This window comes from Corapipo altera, unplaced genomic scaffold (assembly GCF_003945725.1).
Source record: "Corapipo altera isolate COAL_440 unplaced genomic scaffold, ASM394572v1 62, whole genome shotgun sequence".
NCBI lineage: Eukaryota > Metazoa > Chordata > Aves > Passeriformes > Pipridae > Corapipo > Corapipo altera.
In genome coordinates this window covers 2,961,015-2,983,556 of record NW_020884894.1, presented here as the reverse complement: position 1 = coordinate 2,983,556, position 22,542 = coordinate 2,961,015, and the positions used below count along the sequence as shown (strand labels likewise).

At 35.2% G+C, this 22,542-nt stretch overlaps 1 protein-coding gene across 6 annotated transcripts in view; it reads left to right on the top strand.

Annotated features, from left to right (window-relative positions):
• PHKB (phosphorylase kinase regulatory subunit beta) overlaps positions 1-22,542 on the top strand; it is a 68,090-nt gene that overhangs the window by 11,457 nt on the left and 34,091 nt on the right. For all 6 annotated transcript variants that reach the window (XM_027647026.1, XM_027647023.1, XM_027647021.1 and 3 more), the window contains 9 exons: positions 420-519; positions 2,029-2,136; positions 4,069-4,149; positions 7,520-7,635; positions 14,635-14,698; positions 17,301-17,396; positions 18,910-19,107; positions 19,830-19,887; positions 22,083-22,160. In XM_027647026.1, coding sequence (XP_027502827.1) covers positions 420-519; positions 2,029-2,136; positions 4,069-4,149; positions 7,520-7,635; positions 14,635-14,698; positions 17,301-17,396; positions 18,910-19,107; positions 19,830-19,887; positions 22,083-22,160 — 899 coding nt within the window. The remainder of the gene's footprint in view (positions 1-419; positions 520-2,028; positions 2,137-4,068; positions 4,150-7,519; positions 7,636-14,634; positions 14,699-17,300; positions 17,397-18,909; positions 19,108-19,829; positions 19,888-22,082; positions 22,161-22,542) is intronic.

The window sequence follows — 22,542 nt, the reverse complement described above, 5'->3', positions numbered from 1 at the left end:
GTAACAGAGACATTAATGCATGCTATTAAAAATAGGTTCTCGTGGCAAATTGTACTGAAGGAATACTGCTAGTTTCAAATGTAGGAGAATTCAGAGCATTAGCAGGCTTGATGCAGGGATTAACAATCCATTTCCTTGCGAGAGACTGAACGTTATATCAATACGGATTTATTTTTCTTTTTAGATTTTGAAATAGGAATGTTTGTGTAAGTTGCAAGACAAACTACAAAGAAACCCCTCATTTTATTATTATTTTTAATAAGGAAGGATGAATAGGGCAATAAATATCTCGATACGGGTGAGGGCACCACTATGCGACAGCATTAGTTAAATACTTAATATTCCAAAGCATTAATGTCTCCTTTTTTTCCCTGCTAATGCATTTCCAATTTGTTTTATGAGTTATCTCTCTTACCCAGGCGTATTGATGATGACAAGGGGAGGACTCACGAGCTGGAGCATTCTGCTATAAAGTGTATGAGAGGAATTCTCTACTGCTACATGCGGCAGGCCGATAAGGTAAAACACTGGAGTGTGGACACAAGCACTGGCTTCATTCTGGGGGATTAATTAAACTGCGAAAACTAACTTCTAAATATAGATAAAATTCCAAAGGGGAAGGCAGTTCTATTGTGTGGCCCAGCTCAGAAGAGCTGCTTCGTTGTTGTCAGGCCACAGCATTGTTTTAGGGTGTAGAAGGCACGAGTGTTTGGTGAAGTAAAATGCAGGATGGACTTGAAACTTCTTGGGGTTCATTTTGCAGTTAGTTATCCTATTTAAATATTACTCCATTAGTAATTGTGGGTGGGTTTATGTCGTTTTAGTGATTAAATGGAAAGATGTAGAACTTCTTTTAGTTGAGGCTGGAGACTTTTCTTTGCGCTGTTATCTTGGTTATTGCTTTTGTGGATGTTCTCCTTATCTAGGTGATCATTTTGATTATTTTGCTTGGTTTCTTTAGCAGCCACTTTCCAGTATTCTTTGACTTGATGTAAGTTGAGAAGGGCAACAGCCCAAAATGAATAAGGAAACAGTAATTTACTTATGTTGTAACAGAGTTGATTTACTCAACCCATAGTCCTCTTGTGAGTATACCCTGAATATTCTTGAATATTCAGGGATTCTCCTTTTTAAAATTTAGATATGGTGGGTTATTTTGCATAGTGGTTAGCAGTAATTCTAGAAGTAGTTAAATATGTATATTCCATATGATTATGTTGAGTTTCATGTAACTGACTTTTAACTGTATTATTAGAAATAGTTTTCATGTAACCACATAGCCTTCATCACAGCTGAGCACACAAACTGAAATGAAAAGTTCATAGGCATGTGGTACCAGTAACAATAATAATAAGCAAATCAGATGTGATGCCAGTTGTATTTATGCTGACATATTTTTTCTTTTTTCATAGTCTGTTTCTTTGTGGTCTCATATCTTTAAATAATCTTGACCTAAATTGATCTTGTTGCATTTGAGCTGTTGTTTTTCTCTTTGACATGCAGTTGTTAGTTTTTGAGGATGCTGAGTGCAGATAGAAATAATGAGTGTTAGATTAACACAGGTGTCACATTGCTGACATCCTGCTTGTCAGGTTTTGTCTTGTTTACTACAGATGCTTTTCTTTTCCCACAGTGTAGTAATAAACACTTTCTGGTATCTAACAGAAATAAATCTAACTGGACTTTATTCTGAGAGACTGTGTGTGCTGGCCTCATGTAAAAGGAAGATGGTTTTTAATAATAATAGGAATTATATATGCCCAAGACATGACTTGAACAGATGCTGCTGCTTGTAAGAAAAATTGCAGATGTTGTATTCTGTTGCTAATGAACATGTGACTTATGATCTGATATGTATTTAATGTGTTCATGGAATAGACATGATAACTCTATAGATTCTGTTAAGTGTCAGGAACTCTTATTTATAAGTTTTACTTAGTGGCCATATGGAGGAATTTTTTAATACCTGAAATATATAGTGAATTTGTGGTTGCCAATCCTATTGACATTATTGACTTTGATTTTTAGGTTCAGAAATTTAAGCAAGACCCCAAACCATCTGCATGTCTGCATTCTGTGTTCAGTGCACACACTGGAGATGAGGTGTTGTCCCATGAGGAGTATGGGCACCTTCAGGTAACACATGGATACATATGTAAAAATTTGGCTGATTTTTAATAATGTTATTGTTGCCTCTATTCTTCCATAATGCAGCTGTCTCAGTTTGGTTAGACTTGTGTTAAATGTGCTGTATGTGGTAAAACTGAGGTTCCTTCTGCATCTTTTTGTGAAAGATAGACTATTTTCAAATAACTTAGTGATATGTTTTGGTCAGAAGGCACTGAAATAACTGTGGGATTGTAGAGGTAGATGGTTGGATGTTTACAAAGTTTCTTCTTTTGAGAGCAACAGAGGGCTGTCAATAAATAATCCTGGCAAAAAAATGTTGTAGTCAGTAAAGTGAAAGATTTAGTGTAATTTTACAGTGAACATGAGTGTTCCTAGCTTAATTTTCCATAAGTTTGAGAAATTTTCATTCATAGTAAAGATTTTAATGTACACTGACAACAGCTTTGTCTAGCTAGGAATTGTTCACTTCTTTGTGTAATGGTTCCTAGTCAGATTCATTGCCTAATTTGATGTTTTAGTCTTTCATTTTTCAAAGTTTTGATCTACTCCTTTCTTTTTTTCCCTCCCTCTCTTCACTTTCAGACCCTACTTTGCTTTCGTGGCCTTATTTTGCATTCCTTAGTCTGCATAGTCTTTCGTTCAGAAATTGCTAGTGAAGTTATTCAGAACTGACAGTAGGTTGATAATTATTTAATTTCATGGTGACAACGTTACATGAATAGTTTGTACAATAAACGTGTTGGATTCAGACAATGTGTGTTCTGAGAAAAATGCTTTATGCAGTTATCCTGAGTTAGCATTTTGGACTTCTTTGTGAAGCTCCCTGAAAATGCACATCTTTTATCTGCAGGAGGAGCCAATTTTGGGACCTGGGGAGCAGCATATGAGAGTTTAAAGTCTGGTTTTTGTGGCAGCTCAACCCTTCCCATGACATGAATGCACATTTGCTTCTGTCATCAGCACACATCAAAAAATAGAGGGTTTTCAGCTCTGTGGAGACAACAGGGTACAGAGTAACTTAGGGGATTCAGTTGGGAAAAATAGAATATATTACATAGCTCTTATTGCTGGTCTTGGTGCTTTTCAGTTTGTATTAAGGAAGTGGAGACGGGTATTTAAATCTTTATATTTAAATCTCCAAATTTTTAAAATTTGGACCTAATTTTTAATCTGCTATATTTCAGATAGGAATCCAGTTAAAAAACTGGATTAAAAGTTCTAGAGGGTTTCTCTAAATTTCATGTTGAGATTGTGGGTTTTTACCTCATTGAAGCAAGTTGCTGTGAGAAACTTTTTCTGTTGGAGTTATATGAATTCTCAATTATAGTAGAATTCTGTAATAAAAAACCAATCCAGCTGTTTCCTTTGATTAATCAATGAATTGGCATCATGATGCTCATCTGTATAGCTGCTGAAGGTAATTACTGTTAATAATAAATGCTGTGTACTGCTACAAAAACATAGTTTTTGACAAATCTAATCATATCTAAATGTTGTAATTATACTCCTGTCAGCTGATAACACTAAAATTCCCACTAGGGATGAAGTGATTTGCTGTATACTATTCAGTATAATACTTGCCTTTTTGGTAATCTACTTGCTAATAAATGGTTATATATGTAAACATGAAAGAGCTCGTGGCTACAGTGATTGCCTGTGGGTCAAAGCAGTGTGCTTTGAGAGCATATTTTGACAGCATAGTTTGAAATAATTTAAAAAATGATAATACATCAGAAGTTTTAGAGGACAATGCTTCTTTGTGGCATTTTTTCCTATCGATTGTTTCCCCATCATTAGGTCTAGGATAATGTTTTTGAAGAAGCAAAACTGTGTTATAGTGAGACCATCTTTGTTAGTGAATAATACCACATTTAATTTATCTGACTCCAATAAACATAAAGTTAATTATAGTTTCCTTTCTGTGTTTAATTACTTCAGATCAATGCTGTGTCATTATTTCTCCTCTATTTGGTTGAGATGATCTCTTCGGGGCTGCAGATTATCTACAACACAGATGAGGTACAAATCGATTTCCGATCCTAGAACATGTGCTTAAGTTGTTTGTGTTCTTTCTTGGTTTTATTTAATTATCAGCTGTAAAATAATTGTTCTGAAAATACACTGCAGGTACTATTTGCTTTTAGTGTAAGTCAGAAAAGTTGAATTAATGGATAGTGCAATAAATTAATAGCTGAAAAGGTGTTAAATATGGAAAGAGTAAATGTAACATGACATTGAAAACTTTTATAGTTCCCTGCTATTTCTGAAAGGTACAAGGTCAAGAATTAAAAGGTCTATTGGGACAGTTAACTTCTACTTATGTTGTTCTCAATTTTCGCATTATTTCAAACTGTCATTATATCCTGTCCAGTGGAATTTCAGTACAATAAGTAATGGGGTTAATTTTCTGGAAAGCTGAAGGACTTTGTTCAAATACATACGAACCTGTGGGTGTTAAGAATTTTTGCTGTTTCTTCAATTGAAAAAAACCCCATTTTGTGTCATGGTGAGAGATGTTTGTAGAGATTGTTAACTCTTCTGTAAATAAGATAATAATAGCCACTGTGGCTGTAACTTGAGGACAAGTCATGTGAGGACAACCTGCTGTCCTGCTGTAAAATGAGGTTATGTTTTGATACAAAATGGAAAGCACAGATGTATGTGGGGTTTTTTTAATTTTTTTTCTTCCAATTTTCCTTAACTGGATTTGTTTAAATTTACTCTGTTCTATTTAATAATTGCTGCTGTATTGCCTTAAAAAGCTTAATTGCACTTATAGTACTACCTTTTTAAAAAAAGGGAGAATTTTCCAGTAAGAGTGTATTTGCATTATATTTCTAAAACTTGCATCTTCATTAATCTGGTTTTTTTTCGATAATGAGAGAACTGAATGTTGCAACATGTCTCCTTTCTTGCTTAGATCATATGATAGGTCTATCCTATTTTGTCTGAATTGCCTTTATGTCTGTGAGGAGGCAAATTTATATAATTAAGTATTTACTTAGCTTGATATATAATTTATATTATCCTCCAGATGTTTGTATTTTATTACAGATTCTGCAGAAAAAGTGCATGTATACAGACTCTCCAGTCAGTGGATATTCATTCCTTGTCAGGATGTAGTTTTCTTTGCAACTGTACCCTATAAATCTCCGGACTATGGGGATTTATACAAGATTATTTTACCACAGACCCATATGTTCTGTTGTTCTCTGTGTAGCTCCAACAGTTGCCTTTATTCTCAGATCTTATAACTCCACATTATGACAGTATTTCCAAGTTTCCCTGTGTGTTTAGAGAATGTTCACATAGGGGCATTGTGGATGTGGCAATCTGCTACCCAGACACCAAGCTGGAGATTTCTTCCCAATTGCAGGGTGTATTTAGGCTCTTTCCTTCCATGGAGAACCAGTGCTTGCTCAGTGGAAGGTGCTGGCAGATGGCTGATATTTGGCAAGCTGTCTGCAGAAATATGTTTGTACACAGAACTCTTGGCTTTAGAGGCAATCCCTGCCTGCTTGATGTCAGGCATGGCAGCTGTCAGTGAGTTACCCTCCAGTTTCATCTGTTGGCAGTTGAAAAATTAATTTAATCGTGTCTTTGCATCCATAACAAAGATAACAGTGTATGATTGTGGCGATGAGTGAGAGCAGTTATCCACAGGTTAAACAGTTACATGAGTGTTTGCAGTCATCCATGCTGTGTGGGTGTTCTTTATTACACCTTGATCTCCACATGTTCGACTTCTGGATAAATAAACTTAACACACACAATCCATAATTTCTGTAAGTGCCACAGAATCGACTTGGTTATAGCATTTACATGCCTGTGATGAATTATCTTCTGAAGGTTTTGGTTTGCAACAAGATTTCTGCTGCCTTTTTCTGTAAATCTGCTGTTTGGAAACCCTTAGTTAGTCTCATAAAATGTATGTAATTGACTTTTTTTTATGTGTGTTCCACCCATCATCACTTGTAGAAGTAATCAGTAAAGTTATATATTTCTGTGTGGTGCTCTTTCTTTCTTCATTTAGCTGATACATCTCAATTTCAGTTATTGATAGAGATAGGAGAAGCCACACCCTTAATCACTGGGTATTCCGGCTTCATTCACAGAAAGTTCATTTTAATACAACCAAATGCTAAATTACAGAGATTAATATCTAAGGAATGGACGTGTCTAAGGAGTGGGACAGTGTTTTCTTGAAAGTAATAGCTATGAAAAGATTTAGGGTACAGATAATTGTACATGTGCATCCCATAGTGAAATTTTAGCAGAGGCATATTATATATAGAGAGAGAAATGTGTCTAGAATTATAATATTGCTGATGGACTGGTATTAGCATAAAGAGTGCATCTGAAACACAGAACTTTTAAGATTTAAAGAAACATGGAGAGAAAAGACCAAACAGAAGTATAAAGATAAATGAAAATGAAAGCAAATACCTTTCAGTAAAAGATTTGGGTTTTGTTTTGTAGCTCATTAAAAAAATAAAAATCACATGACTGTAGTAAAGTTGATCCTTCTCTGTCATTCCCCAGTATGGTTGTGTATTTAGCCACTGCAATATTCTCTTTATCAAAGAGTCCCCTAGAATAATTTAGATGGATGAACCAGCGTAAATTTTGTGTTTGTGGTTAAATTTTCTCTAAGCTCTAATCTGTGGACTGTTTGAACGGAACTGTTAAACTTATGATCAGTTTAATTTTTCTACAGTTGAGCAACTCCAAATGTCTTTTTCAACAGCGCAAATGAGTAAAAATTATCTGCTTAAATAGGTCCCCAGCTATAGTTGAATACACCTTAAATACCTTAAAATACCCTTCAATACCTTAGTATTCAGTTGAAACATGTTGATCCATGGAGATTCTAATTATAATAAATTGGTTTAGGGTTTTATTCATGTTTATAAAGGAGTGTGTTTGAATCTGCATAAGTATGTATTATCTGGAGCTAATATAATAAACTTTGGCATGTCGACTCCCTTAGAATTAATTAAGAAACAGCACCAAGATTTCTGTCCTAATCTTGCAGGATATAATTTCTTTTGGATTCTGAAGTTTGTAGAATAAATCTTTTTTGAAAGCTCACCTTTTTTTGTAGCTCTCCAAATATGTGTCTTGAATATGAAATAATTTTTATCCCTGGCTTTGGAAGAACTTTTGCATAAATTCACATTGTCACCTCATTTGGAGAGCTCTTAATATTTTGTGATTAAGAACTGGTCTTAAGGAGAATACCTGAGCTTGGGTACATCATGCTCTGGATTCAAACAGAAATCGATGGAATTATGATGGCTGAGGAATAACTGTTTTGTCTCTTGGAAAAAAAATGAATAGAAAAACTGGTTTCATTTCCCTTCAATCACTTTTCCTTTTTTTCCTGTAGGTGTCCTTTATCCAAAACCTTGTGTTTTGTGTGGAGAGGTCCTATCGTGTACCAGATTTTGGTGTCTGGGAAAGAGGAAGTAAATACAACAATGGCAGCCCAGAGCTGCATTCAAGGTGGGTGAGCAAATGTGGCTCTGTCAGTCAAAACAAGTAAATGAATCAAAAGAATTCATGGAGTGAGTTAAAAATAATAATGCATTAAAATACTGTTTGAACTAAATTAAGGTTCTCTAAAGACTGAGAGATGTATTTTGGGGAAATGTGAAGATAATTTCATCATCATATGCATGCCAAAATAACCACATAGATGCTTAGCTGTTTGAGTATTCAAATTCCAATAATTATGTGCAGCTGCATGCATATAATTCTGAAAATCGTGTTCAGAACTGTTCAGACCTTTTAGGCACATGCAATAGTTTGGATTCACAAGAATGGTTAGAAATACCCTGCTTTAAAAAGGTGTTGAATCATGAGTCTAGATTTTCTCATCTCCACCATGGTGGGAAGAAGATGCTGGACTCTGGAGGCCAGCCCAGTGCCGAGCCTTTTGCCAGGTTCTTCAGATGCTACAAGCAACTGGACATTCTGATCCCTGTCCCAACAGACACTTAGCAATGTTCTTAACATTTTAGTGTTATAGTGGTCCTGTTCACTTAAGTGGAATTGCTTATGTGCTGTCTGTCTTGAAGGATCAAGTCTGTAATCTGACAGCTTGATTTTTCTAGTGTTGCTGTTATTTTCTTCACTTCTTGAAGGTTTTATTCTTCACTTCCGAGGTTTTATTATTCATAAAAATGGCTATAGCTTGGATATCTTAGGATTTTTAAAATATTGTTGATCATCCTAATTACCAAGGGCTTGCAAAGAATACATGTGTTTCTTCCAGTTTTCAATATTGCCAATGAATGTGTGTTCTCATTTGAGAATGAAATTTTTTTCTGAGTCCACATACAGTCACGTATGTTTTAACCTCTAGGTCTAATTACATGCTATTACAGCAAAACACTTTAGCTTTTTTTTTATTCAGGGCTTTTATAGAACCTTTGTACCAATATGAGAACTGAAAAAATCAAAATTGTTGTTGTATGATCTGCTTTGTTTGTTTGCTGGAGTTTTTTCCCTCCTGTGTCTGTAAAATTGTTGAATGGCAGACTATATGAGCATTCATGTAGAGAATCATATACTTCCTTCCACATCTCACCTTGTACAAATGTACAAAAGGAACATAAACTCCTGTGTCTCCTGTTGTTTGCAGCATTCTGGTTATTCAGTATGTGAATTTCCTCCAGGGAAAATGGAACATCTTTTAAGCAGATGGAAATGGGCTTGTTGTTCTGTCTTAATCTAGACTGACATTTATAGGTTGGTTTCTCGAAGGTGAAGTTCTGTGAGATGGACTGAGCCAATCTAACAGATCATTGAACTAATACAAAAGGAAGCACAGAGCTTGGTCCTAATTTAAGAAGTAGACTTTGGTCATCTGAAACAAGTATTGCCCCTATTTATCTTTCTTTGTGTGCATGTTGATACTCTGCTTTGCTGTAGCTGTAGAAAGCTGGTAGGCAATTTCCCTTGTTCTCATAAATCAGAAAAAATGGAAGAGGAACATGCATCAAAAGATGTATTTGGATCTTATTGAGGAAAGCCATGGGTATGCTAAGATATTCTATGTACTTTGTTATGCTCGTGGTGTAGTGAATCTACCAAAGAGAGCTCTAAATCTAATTTTATTTTAAATTGATGAAGCAATTACAACCATCAGGTCTACTAACAAATGGTGTATGTGTGCCTTCAGTGATTATGGACCCCAAGCCAGTCTCTTAATTTCAGTGTTTAGTGTAGTGTCCTCCTGATCCTCCAAACCTACATGTAAATCTACATACGTGTGTTTGCTTTCAGAATGAGAAATTAATTATTATCTTTTATTGAAAGAGGCTTTCTTTTTAAAGAAGATATTATATAATAGGGAGTCTATGAATAGTAGCTGTAAAATTGTGGCCTATGTTAAAAGATGCAGATATTTTAAACCTTCACAGTCTTGGTATTCCATCTTAGTACAGCTCAAAACACTTATAATAAATGATAAATAGCAGAACACTCTGTGGAGCAGGTCTGCACTGATGTGTGCAAATTGACGCCTTTTATTGGTTCAAAGGCAGGATTTGTAACAGCTTTTATTGCAGTGTGATCCCCTTCCTGAACGGCTGAACTTCTGAAAAATTAATTTGTCCTGTAAGCATTTGATCAAGCTGTTCTCCAGGCATCTGCTGATACCTCTGCAAAACGTCTTTGACATCTCCCATATGTGCTGTGAGAAAAATGAAATTGCCCAAGTGCAGCATCTTCATATCCTGAGTCTGGGACTGCAGAGCCTCAATCTTGCTCTTCTCTGTAGAGCAGGTGTTATATTGCTATAGTGCTGTTCTTCCTTGCTCTATTTTGATTTATATAGTTAGAAAATTATTATTACTGATGTAGGATTTTTTTCTTGTTTACTTATTTTTAGCATCCTCTGTGGTGTTTGATGTCCCAGTTCAAATGCACAGCACTTGGATGGAGGCAAGCAGCTGAATGGGAGGAGGATTAGAGGTGTATATGCTTTAAGGTGTATTTTGATTAGCAGTTGCTAAAAATATTAAAATTTTAGTGTTTGCCCTCAGGTATTTTACTGAGAAGAGTGAATCTAACAGTTAGTAGTTACTGGGAATTACGAATGATGTTTAAGTGCATTTAATAAATTTTTTTTTTAGCAAGCTGGAAGTACAGTTTCTCTAGGTTAGTCTCACCTTCCCCTGCCCTAAATGTGGCTCAAGGTCAAATGTATTAGTATTATGATTACAAGTCTGCTCTTGATAATCCTTGCCACATCACAATAATTGGCAGCTACAGTAAGGTCTTAAGATTGCACCTGGTGAGGTTCAGTGTGGACATTAGGAAGAAATCTTTTCATTTGAAGCACAGTGAAGGGCCAGAACAGAATACTCAAAAGAAGTTATGGAATCTCCATCACTGGAGGTTTTTGAGACTTGTCTAGATGAGGCTGTGGTTTACTTGAATCGGTCTTGGCTTGAAGTGTGGTTTCCTAGTGGATTAGATGAGTTCCATGTGTTCCTTACAGCTGATGACTTAATGATCCTGTGAAATTTTCAGAGGAATATTTCTGGAGAATTTGAGTTAGGTTTTCTTTAGGGCCATCTCGAAGTAAGCACCTTTTTCTCTGGGCATTGAGTCCTGCATGCTAATACAGTATGTTTATGGTGGGTTGCTGAGTGGAGGAAGGAACATTTATTAAAATACATTTTGCCATTAATTCATACTGTTAAAACAGCCTATTTCTTCTGTTACTAAATTATAGAGTATGAAGAATGTATTTTCTCTACAAAGACACGAGCATAATGTTTATTATAAATCCTCTCTTGTAATTTGCCCAACAGGAGGGCAATAATCAGTAGGAATGAAACGAGTGTCTGAAGTGTGAGCATCATCCTGAAGTGTGCTGTGTTGTTTGTTTGTTCACTCTTTTGAAGACATACTTGGTATGAAGGCTCTTCTCAGACTTTTTTTTCTTTTAAAGTAACTTCCTCCTGTTATTTACCCATGAAACCTCTAGTAATCTAAGTAGTAAGTGTGTGTTTGGTGAAGGGAATGCTTGATAATGTTGAGAGATTTATATGGTCACTTGCAAGTACTATTTGTGTGAGTAGAGAAATCTCCAGGGGCTTTGAATAACTAGGGGTAGAAAAATGCTCATCATTTATGGTAAACATTATTATTGTTATTGTAGAATAATGACTATGTAAAATACAGATGATTTCAAAGAGGGAATACATTTGCCTATTTTGTAGGCAGATTTAGTAGTTTTACATTATCTGAATACAGGTGAACATTTGAATATTCTCGAACATTTATTACTTCTTTAGCTTTTGTCAGTAACTTTTTTCTCTGAAAATGTATGACTATTGGTATTAGAACTGTTACTTGAAAGGGAAAAGAAGAATTAGGTTTTAATGTGAGATACAGACTGCAGTATGCAGGATTTCTGATTTTCATTTTCTGTATATGCAATTTGGTAATACTACTTAATTCCTCTAAAAAGTTCTGTTCTGAGTCATCATGCCCATTTGTTTGGTCAATTGCTAGGTGATAATTGGAATAGAGCAATTTTTAGAACAACTACATTTTTGTTTAGGTATTTGAAACAAAGCCAGAGAAATAATTATATCCACAGTACTTCTGAGTTCAGTGTATTTCTTTGTGATATTCTCCAGTACTAAAAGCTTTTATCATCAGAAGACACAAAACTGAGGGATTTCACCACTGTTTGATGGCAGCTGCTCAGAGCAGGACGTAGTTAAGCTGGTCAGCTTTCTCTTGTTGAACCAATTAGAATTGAATCCCATGAGTACTATTTCTGGCAGTGTTTCAGAAAGGAAGATGGAGGTTTATAAATGATAAAAGTGTGAAATCAGTATCTAAAGTATTTCTACTGTTAAAACCAACAAAGGTAAATGTGTACTTAAAAAACAAAATTCTGTAACTGCCTTGTATTTTTTTCATTATTTTCAATATTTTCTGTGTAATCGTAATTAAATCCCATATTTAAAATATGGATTAGTAAACATTTGAAATCTCATATTTTACATTAATAGGACAAATGAATTTATTTACAGTAAGGTAAGGTTTGCTTTGATCCCAAAATTCTTCATGGAGTATAGAAGAATAAAGATTAAAGTGCAGTCCCTGTTTGCCAGTTTCTGACAATTTGATTGCTCTAAGTCTTTTTGTGGGTGGACAATGAAGCTGTTTGTAAATACTGTCAAAACTCCTCTTACACAGAAGTTGGGAATGTTAGTGATTATTTTCTGAATATTTTTTATAACTCAGAGTGTTATAAACTCTGTGTAATCGGACAGATGTAGGGGTAGGATATGGGTTGTCAGTGAAGTAAAATCCTGTTGTAGTTCTTGTACAACTGAAGCAGGGACAGCCCAAGGCACATTGGTCAGAGGAAATGCAGTTCAGGGGAGACAAAGGTGTAACTTAAAATTTTAGTTTCATGAACGATGTAGGGGGAATTACACTAAGCTTTGTTTTACTGGATGCTTTGACTCTGTTTTACCAGATTGCCTAAGAGAATGTGAAAGGTGTTTGTTTAATTAGCTGAACCTCTGCAGTGTTTCTAGTTCCTGCACTTGTATGTCACCACTGAATAGGAAGTGCAAGGGCCTTTCGCTACCTTGACTGTTTGTGTTCAGTAGAGCTGTCAGAAATCTGGGAGTGTTATATATTATGTTTTTAAACTGTAGCACTGTTGGGAACTGGCTGTCACAGGAGAGTGGACAGCTTAGACAAAGTTTTAAAAAGCAAAGTCTTACTGGTGAGTCTCGAGGTGCAGAAAGGACTCCCCTGCTTTCTAAACTCCTTCTCGGGGAAGGGTTTAGGTGTGGCTGAATCCCATCTTAGCCTCAGACTGTATTAGTGGTTTAAATTGAAAGGAACTATAAAGGTATGATTAAACCACTTTGTCCCACAGGTTTTAATGATGGCAAAACAGAAAGATTTATGTAAATGAATTATTTATTATGACAAATTAACAAACAAGTGAACAGACAAAAGGTCCTAATCAGAATTATTTACTACACAGTGTAAAAGCTAAAAAATCTACTAGTAGAGTATTATATAACGAAGTAATATGTTCCACTGTAACAAAACAATTATATTAAAGCAATTGTATCGAAGGTAGCAGAAGAAACAATCATTAAGTAGAGATTGATATAACTCACCATACAGGATAGCAGGCAGATCTCTCTCTCTCTCTTAACCCCTGGGGAGTAACCATGAAGGGGTGTCCCTGCTTCACGGGAGGAGCTCCACACTTCAAGGGAGTGTGTGGAACAATCTGCTATATGGAAGTTCAGACTGGGCTTTTATAGTTATGAAGTGATGGACTGGTAGTCACAGGTTTACAAGCTCGCAGGCTAGCTTATCTACCACCTCTTGTTTCAGAAAATGGATGTGTATTGGAAGTCTGGTGAACCAGGATGGTTTTAGCATAATTTAACACCAAGGCAGCACCCTGGCGCCAGCAGCTGCACTTGCATGATGGCCTGCATGATGGCTTGCATAGTGTGCATTATTGGATTTTAGGTCAGTTCAGGGTGGACTGTCCTGCCACACTGGCTCATTTAATATTTTACTTTCTGATGCCCTGTGACCTTAAACGTCTGAAATTTTGGAATCGACATGCCAAAAATGCACTGGTTTCTGTGTATGTTAATGCTTCAGCTCCTCACTGCAGTTGAATGGATGTAAGTGAAATTGGCTGATATAATTATGTATTCTTTAAAACTGAGAAAAGGAGAAGAACGTTTCTTTGCTACTATTTTTTGTTTAAATACTCACAAGGAAAGTATAAAACTACACTTTCTTAAAGAAAAGGCTTTGTTAAAGTGTATATTTTTATTTGTACTGTATAATTTACATAATTGGTAATAAATTAATATATAATTTGTTTTTAAATTATATGATCTAGTGATTTTAGTGCATAATGTCTTTAAATGTGAACCTGCTTACTTGAAAGTTTGTTGATAGTATTTCTGGGTCTTGTTTTGTTTGTGATAGATATTAGCCGTGGAGTAAGTGAAATAAAAGATGTATCACTATATGTTTGACATCAGAAAACCCTTCTGTTCTGAATCCAGATTGATGAGTTCTTTTATTGTATGGAAAGCTAGAAATCAGTCTTTTAAACTTCAGTGCTTGAGAGCTGGGTTGAAAAATTGTGCTGAAGTAAATCCTCTGTCAATAAACTACTAGCAAGACCTTGAGATACATAATGCCAGATGTCTGGTAGCAAGGTGAGAGCAAAAGCACTTTTTCCAGATGGTCTCTGCCATTTGAAGACAAATAAAAATGCTGAATAGTGTTTGAGAGAAAAAAAGAAAAAAGACAAAACAACCCCAAATTTGCTGCGTCATCATTTTATTAACATAAAGGTTAAGCACAAAATTCAAATCAAGAGAAGATCATAGCTGTGAAAGCAGGGAAATGTGTTAAATTTTAGCCTGGGCTTGAATTATGATACCTCTGGGATTTTGTTTTTTTTCTCCTCAGCTCCGTGGGGCTGGCAAAAGCAGCTTTAGAAGCAATTAATGGTTTCAATCTCTTTGGAAATCAGGTAATAAATGTGTTTGTTTTCTCTCCTTTTTTTTTTTTTACAGTAATGATTTAGACTGTGAGTTGGGCAGTTTTAGATTCCAGCTTTAAAAAAGTTCGTTTGCAAACTGACTGGTAGAGAATTTGTCAGATAAAATCACTGTGTCCTTACTATCAAGAATTACTTTTTTTATTTCCGTAAAAAAAAAATTCTATAATGGTTCCAGCTTAGTCTGAACAAGAACTTTCTTGCCAAAACATTTTTTTTCCTTCAGGACTGTATCTCTTGATGATAGAGTATTCTTCTACCTACAAACAGTACTTTACTTTCGTCTGCTTCCCTTATGTTTTTAATTAAGACTTTATAGAAACTATTTTTATATGATCCCACTGTTTTCCTGGTTTTTAATTTCAATATGTGACATAGCTGTAAAATCTTTTCCCAATCTTTCACATGGTTTGGATGAATTAGGAAAGCAAACCTTTTCTGAGAGTTTTATATCTGACTTGTATTCCCTTTGTATGTGCATCTTTCTTTTTGGTATTATACGTACAGTAGTCTGTAGCTAAAATAAAAGAATATTCTTCCAAATTACTGATTTAGAAAATGTACAAATGGAAGATACATCATCCATTTGAAAAGCTGATGTCAAGTGTTAAGAACTAGGAGCTAGTAAGGATCTTCAATAATGATCAGACATTATACATGCATTGTATTTCGGAAATAACATTTATCTGTAATCTTTACCTTCCCAACAGTTTCAAGCACCAGTAAATGTGGCTGCTGTTTTTTTTTCAAATTATTTTTTACTAAATTCTGAAATGGATGAATAAATTGCTGAAGCAAGACCAGTTATGCTTTGAGAATTTATTTCCGAGATATTTAGTTGGCATAAACAGAAACCATTTTGACCTTCAGTCTATGGCAGAGTTTGCCTTTGTGCTTAACTCCAGCTGTGTTCCAACAGCTTTGAGAAATCCTGTTGAGCCCCTCAAGAGAGATTTGTTTGCACCTGCAACTGCACCAGTATAACCTGCATAAATCACTGCTGGGGTGACAGACAGAGAGCTTGTGACAAGATAAACATGTTCGAAGTCTGACCTAGTCAGAGTGTAATCACTTGTTTGTTTATGAGCTATATATCCTATATTAAAAACAATTTTATTTTTTTTTAAATAAAACAAGCCTTTGTAATGTGTCCTTACTCCAGAACTTTACAGTCTTTAGAGAAACAGTTCATTTGTAAGACAAGATGCTTGTGGGTTTAGCTTGCTTTTGAATCCCCAAAGAATTCTTCACTGTAGCACAGAATTTGAAACTGCAGATGCACATGTGTAGGCAGCCTGTGTTCAGAGCTTGTAGATGAATTTAGAGATTTGTGAATAATCAGAGTCTGGATTAGGAAGAAAGTAAATTAACAAATCATCAAAGCAAATGTGATTATTTGTGTGCATTCTTAGCACTATTCAGTATATATCTTACTAGAATGATTAAGAAAACAGAGATTATTTTCCATGGGCGCAATGGAAAAAACATTTTGTTTAGCCTAGTAAAGCAAAAGCTGAGTATTTGTATGATAACTATGTATAATTAGAGTGCAGCTAAAGAGTGAGTCAGAAAAAACCCTCTGGAAAGGCATCTCAGTGGGTGGTAGTACTGACACCCAAAGAAAGGTGGCCAACTACTTCTGGAGACACTTAATTGGAAATGAAAGTGTTTAATAATTAGAAAGGGAGGTTCTGGAACAGTCTCCCTGGGAGAGTAGTGTACCAAAGAAACAGTGCTTTTTAGGAGAAATTTGCTGGACTTATGAAAACTCATGGTCTGATGTTTATGACCATAATGGAATGAGTTGGCATTGAATGTGTCCTCCAGTGGGGTGATACTGAGATTCAGTATCAGTTGGAATGTATATGAAGATACCTCTTCATTAACAAACTGCATTGAGTTTGCAAGAAGTTACCTACTGGTAATAATTCTAAATGCTGTTGATTGTGTTTAAACGGTGTCTCAGATATGGGAAGTTTTCTGAGTGTTTCAGGAGGTATCAAAAAGATGACAGATACAGTATAGAATTACAGAATGTTATTAGGAAATAGATTTTGCAAGGAGTAGATGTTAATAATGCAGAACTTACAATAACTGAAAAGCAGACAATTTTTATTTGCTATGGAAGCCCTTTTCCAAAGCAGTACCTCTGCTGAATATCTAAGCAGTACCTCTATGCTGAATATGTGTTCTAACTGCCTTGTAATGAAATATTCAACATCACTATTTGGAACATTTCCTGCAGTCACAGGGAAGGACAGCTACTCTTTTTGTTTGTCCTTAATACAATTGTTATTTTTCAAGAATTAATGGAAGGGTTAATAGCCTGAATGAATCATATAATTGATAATCAGTATTATAATAGATATAGATTAAATCATCTAATTTTGGCTATACTTAAATGAGTTTAAAAATCCAAATTATTTTCAACTTGATGTTATATTTTCTGACTGAAATTACCAGCAGAATACCAGACTATGACAGCATAACCCAAATAAACCACAGAACCAATTAGTTTCCCCAGAATAAGCTAACCTTCTTCCCTTTCCATTAAACAAATGTAATGTGTTTACAGGGCTGCTCTTGGTCTGTTATATTTGTGGATTTTGATGCCCATAATCGTAACAGGCAGACTCTGTGTTCATTGCTGCCCCGAGAGTCAAGGTCTCATGTAAGTAATTAAATAAAATTCTCCTTGACAGACTGTGGAGAAAATAAATGGATGTGAATTCTTAGTTGCATGATGGCCCTTATGTTCTGCTTGATAAGGATGGGAATTTGCTGGGAAGGTGTTAAATTTTTGCTTCTTAAGTGTCACTGTGCTGTAGTTGTTTTTCTGAAGTAGAATTACAGTGGTGTTCTTGGGAGCTTCCTAAACAATTGTAAAATAAAATTGGAAATAACTGAAGTTTTGCAGTCTTGGTGATTGTTTTTCTTCTGGCCTAGTTTCCACTATACACTCTGTGCCTGCGTTTTTGAAACACTTTTTGTTTTAGCTTTAATTCTTTCTTTTGTCTAGGAAAAAAGCCTTTAAGGTTGGCTTATCATAAATTGCTGAATATAGACAATTTCTTGTTGTTATAAACTACCATTACAAATGTATTTCCTCAGTGAGTAAATCTAAGCGACATAAGTATAGATTAGTTAAGAAAAGATCCATTTCAGTGCTACCATCAAAGGTGAATTTGGGTTTTGAAAATCAGTAATTTAAAATGAGTGCTAATAGAGTTCTGCTTTTTTGTATGTTCTTGGACGTAACAGCATTTTTGTTCATGAAACAGACTGTTATAATCTTCAACGTTAATAGTTATTGTGGATAAGAATTAAGGAAGAGTTGTAATGCTGAATAATTAAAATAAAAGACACTGTCAGCTACTTTTTTTATAGTCAAATGGTCTTTTATAACTCTTACTGTTTGTTATTTGCTGGAGACTTGAAATATTCCAGCAGAAGCTGATTTCACAGCTTACTTACTTATCCCATAGAAGGAATCTTTGTGTCCTTTTCTTCTTTTTGTGGGTTCATGTCAGTCATATTGGCAAAAACATGTTATTTTTAACGGTTGAATATCTTGAATATGTCAGCAGAAAAGAATACTCTTTTGTGTTTCTGTAAGCTTACCTGTAATGGTGATGCACTGGTTAGTAATTTTTCTGTTTTTAATTTATAATAGATGCACATAGTTCTTGAGAAGGTTGCTCATATTTTGTCCTGGAATTATTCCCTATCTTCTTAATTGTAAATTAGATAAGCTTGTTTGTTGAAGCACCTGAAGACTATTCCTGAAAAAGATGTTCAGAAATGATAATTTAATCACTACACCTTTATAAAATATTTGTGATTCTTTTGAGCATATTATACCCAAATGTTTGTGTTTCTTCCAGGAATAACCTGGAGGATATATTTAAAAAATCCCAACAAAACATAAAGTTTTAGAATGTTTTCACTTATGCCTGCACATTATCAACTGTAAAACAGGTCAGATTCTGAGTTTATCCTGATGTCTCTTTAGAAGTCTTATTTTGCACCTTATTTTAGTTTGTTAGTACTAGGATTTTGATAAAGATAAGTTTGGAACATTATCTTATATTTCACTTAGTAAGTTAAACAGTCTTTGTGCATCAAATAATTGTCAGGAACCTAATTAAATTTGTAACATCCTATTTCTCCCTCTCCTCCTACAGAATACTGATGCAGCCCTTTTGCCCTGTCTTAGTTATCCAGCATTTGCTTTGGATGATGAGGTTTTGTTTGGTCAAACACTAGATAAAATCATCAGAAAACTGAAAGGAAAATACGGGTTTAAAAGGTTTCTGAGAGATGGGTACAGAACAGCCCTGGAGGACAGAACCCGGCGGTACTACAAACCAGCAGAAATTAAGGTAGAGGAATACTTGACCTATGACCTTATGGACAGACTGAGGTTTTCCAAAATGTTTAGGCAGTACTTGAAAAAGAAAACAAACCCCAAAGCCAAACAAAACAAGATCCTGGCAACACCCCAAAAGAAAACAAAGCTAAGCCAGACACCCCTCTGCAGTAATTGTAATTTGAATTGCCCAGTGATGCCTAATTGCTTTAAGTGAAGGAGATGCATTTTGTAATTTGCATGTGCAGTTTTCAGAGATTGCTAAGTCAGCAAGTGAGTCATTGGTTTGTTTTGTAATGAATGTGCTTTCATTTTCATTTAGGGTACAGTTGATTTCACATAACAAATAAGGAAATTATTTATCATTTCATTTAATTTCACAGCTGACTACAGTCTGAGTGCATAGAAAACAATTTTGCTTTTGATCACAATATTTATCAGTAAAGGTTATCTAAATGAAAATTTATTTCTTTTTTTTTCCCCATAGTTTCTCTATGAAAAATTAAAAAGTAGGTTATTTAAATATTCTGCTTGAGAATGAGCCACAGCAGATGTAAAGGAACAGTTAAAGTGGCTGTAGGATTAAGGAGTAGTAACCTAAATGACAAACTGACATTCTAAAATGTTTTTGCTTTTATGATTGTCTTTTGTTGCTTAGAAATTATTCAACAGAATTATTCAGATATATTTCCTTCAATGAAAATGATGAAATGTCTGAATTTTTCTTCTTTTCAGCTTTTTGATGGCATCGAGTGCGAATTCCCTCTTTTTTTTATTTTCATGATCATCGATGGTAAGTGTAGCTTTACATCCCTGTTCTTGAAAGGCATTAGAGAGATGAGCTCTTAGAAGAAAGAGACAAAATTTTCATGTCCTGCAAAAATAAACCATAATGCAGTGACACTAAATATCTCATTGAGAGTTCTGCCTCCTGGGTTAAAAAACCCCCAAGCCCCCCAACCTGTGGTGACCTGTTTTTAGAACAGAACTTGATGAGGGTGTTTTAAAAGGTTCAATCTGTGACATTGTCCTGCATTGCCTTTTAAGCCTAAAAATCTTTCACAGTATATCAAACCTTTGCAGCAGCACCCAAGAGGAAAGGAAGTGGAAGAGAGAACACATTGACACACTGAATGTTGCAGCAGGTCTTTTCACGTTGGATATTGAGTGGAAATTGAAACAGAATTCAGAAAGAAGAAAGTGAACCAGAAAAGGCCACAATTTTTCACAGTCAGTCTGATTGAATTAAAAAAAAAACCCATAAAATCACAACAGTAGCAAAAACACCACTACTTAGACATTGTCTTGAGGATAGGAGACACACCAAAGAAGTTCAGGGGATGATTCAGGATGGAAGCTAAAACTTCGATAGAACAGAAGTCTGATTAAGCAAATTAGTAGGGTTACAGCTGCCAAAAAGATTTTTAAATGGATTAAAATCTGGCCATTTTTTTTTCTTTTTTCCCCCATCTTTAGTATGTTAAATAGTTTTCAAATAAAGGTAGTGAGAGGCATAGAAATATGCTGTATGCCTCGACTCCTCTGTGGCCAGCTACAGATTAAAATATTGTGTTTGAAGATACAATAAGGTTTCACAATTGATATTTCTAAAGGAGCGCTTGATGTTTTTCAAAGAGTGAGGCCCAAAACTGAGGAGAAAGGCACTGACATTTAATGCTGCCCACTTGCAGTTTTGGGAAGAACAAAAAGGTAGTGATCTTTAACTGAAGTTATCAGAAGAATAAAAGAAGCATTTTACTCTTCTTGTATACAAAAAAGAGTAAAAAATACTTTGCACATACATGTCCTTTCTTCCTGGACCGCACTTTTAGCAAATAGACCAATTCTGTTAGTAGATTTTGTGCAAATATCTCCAAATCCACAGGTTTCCTTAATGCAAAATTTGAAGTGTAAACAGACTGCAAAAAGACAATGGAATGGGAGGAGCAGATTACAGGGGAATATCTCTGTAATGAAAGCATTAAAGAAACCCCTCAAACTGCTGCATTGTGAATAGTGGTTTAGCTGTAAGCCTATTTGCCCATCCAACACACAGACTACAAAAGAAAGCCTTTTCTGCAAATTGTATTAAGCAACTAAATGTCCAGGTAACTTCTGGTAGCTGGGTTTTGTTACCTGTATGACAATGGGACAGCGCTTGTCAAAGTGATACAGTTTTTGCTGGATGAGCAGAAATGGTTTTGGAATTGTTGATATATATTTTCATTTAAGAACTTTTGATGAACTGAACACTGGTCATGTTAGTGTTGATCAGATTCATTTTGGGAAGTTCTGCTAAAAAAACCCATTTAAGGTAGTGGTACTCCCAAACATACCAGTGTCTCCCCAGAAGTAGCATCAGAAAGTTGACTGTTCTATTTAATATCTTGAGGTGTGTCAGCAGTTCTCAATCTCTATAATATGGTGATATAATACCTGGATAACTTACAGATGTAACATTCCATCAAAAAATCTTTGGAGAGATTCAATTTGCTACTTCAGATTTCTTTTGTATTTATTTAATGGGCTTTCTGGGCAGCTCTCATCTAGATCAGTTTGCAACTCTGCCCTGAATATTTAGAATGAGGCTGTTTGTGTCCCCACTGGCACATAAGCTCTGCCCCTTCGTTCTGCTATAATTGAGGAAGTTCTTTACAGTGAGCTGGGCTGGTTGTCTGTGTCCACGTCCTGCCCCCTGTAAATTCACAGCTTTACTATCCCATGTAACTTGACATTTATTTCAGTTTAAGCTACTAACAGAACACCTGATTCATGATCCCTGTGAGATTTAGCTGTAGCAGTAAGTGAGGATATACAGTTTAGTCTTTTACTTCTGTGTAGATACTAAACAGTTTGAAAAAATATTTAGTTTTGAAAAATAAACACTGGATTGTTTTTTCTTTTTCTTCTATGAACATTAGGGCCAACATTAGGCCCATGAAAAAATTACTTCTTCCATTAAATCAATTATTGTTTGGTTATTTTTAGGCGTTTTTAGAGGAAATCCTGCACAGGTAAAGGAATATCAGGATCTTCTGGACCCTTTACTTCAACATACACCTGAAGGTATTATCTGGAAATCATTCTCTGAAACACTTGTAGCTTTTTATTGATCTGAAATAATTAAAATACTGACTTTCCTATTAATGTATATTGTGGTCAGAGCAAAGGAGAAGTAAAAATATCAGTATGTTTCTCCATGGCATACTGATACAAAAATAATATCTTTTATGTAGATGCATTGCATCATAAAGTGTGATAACAAAAGTAACATTGTCTGGACAAATGCTGCTGATACTGATATAAGTTTTATACTGTACCCACTCCTTCCTCCCCTGCTTCATTTTTTACAATTTACATTGTTCACTTTGACTTTCCTGGCAAATAGTAGCTGCCAACAGTTAGATTGTTTCAGTGTTCCACCTGGATACAATTGAGAGTTGCTCTC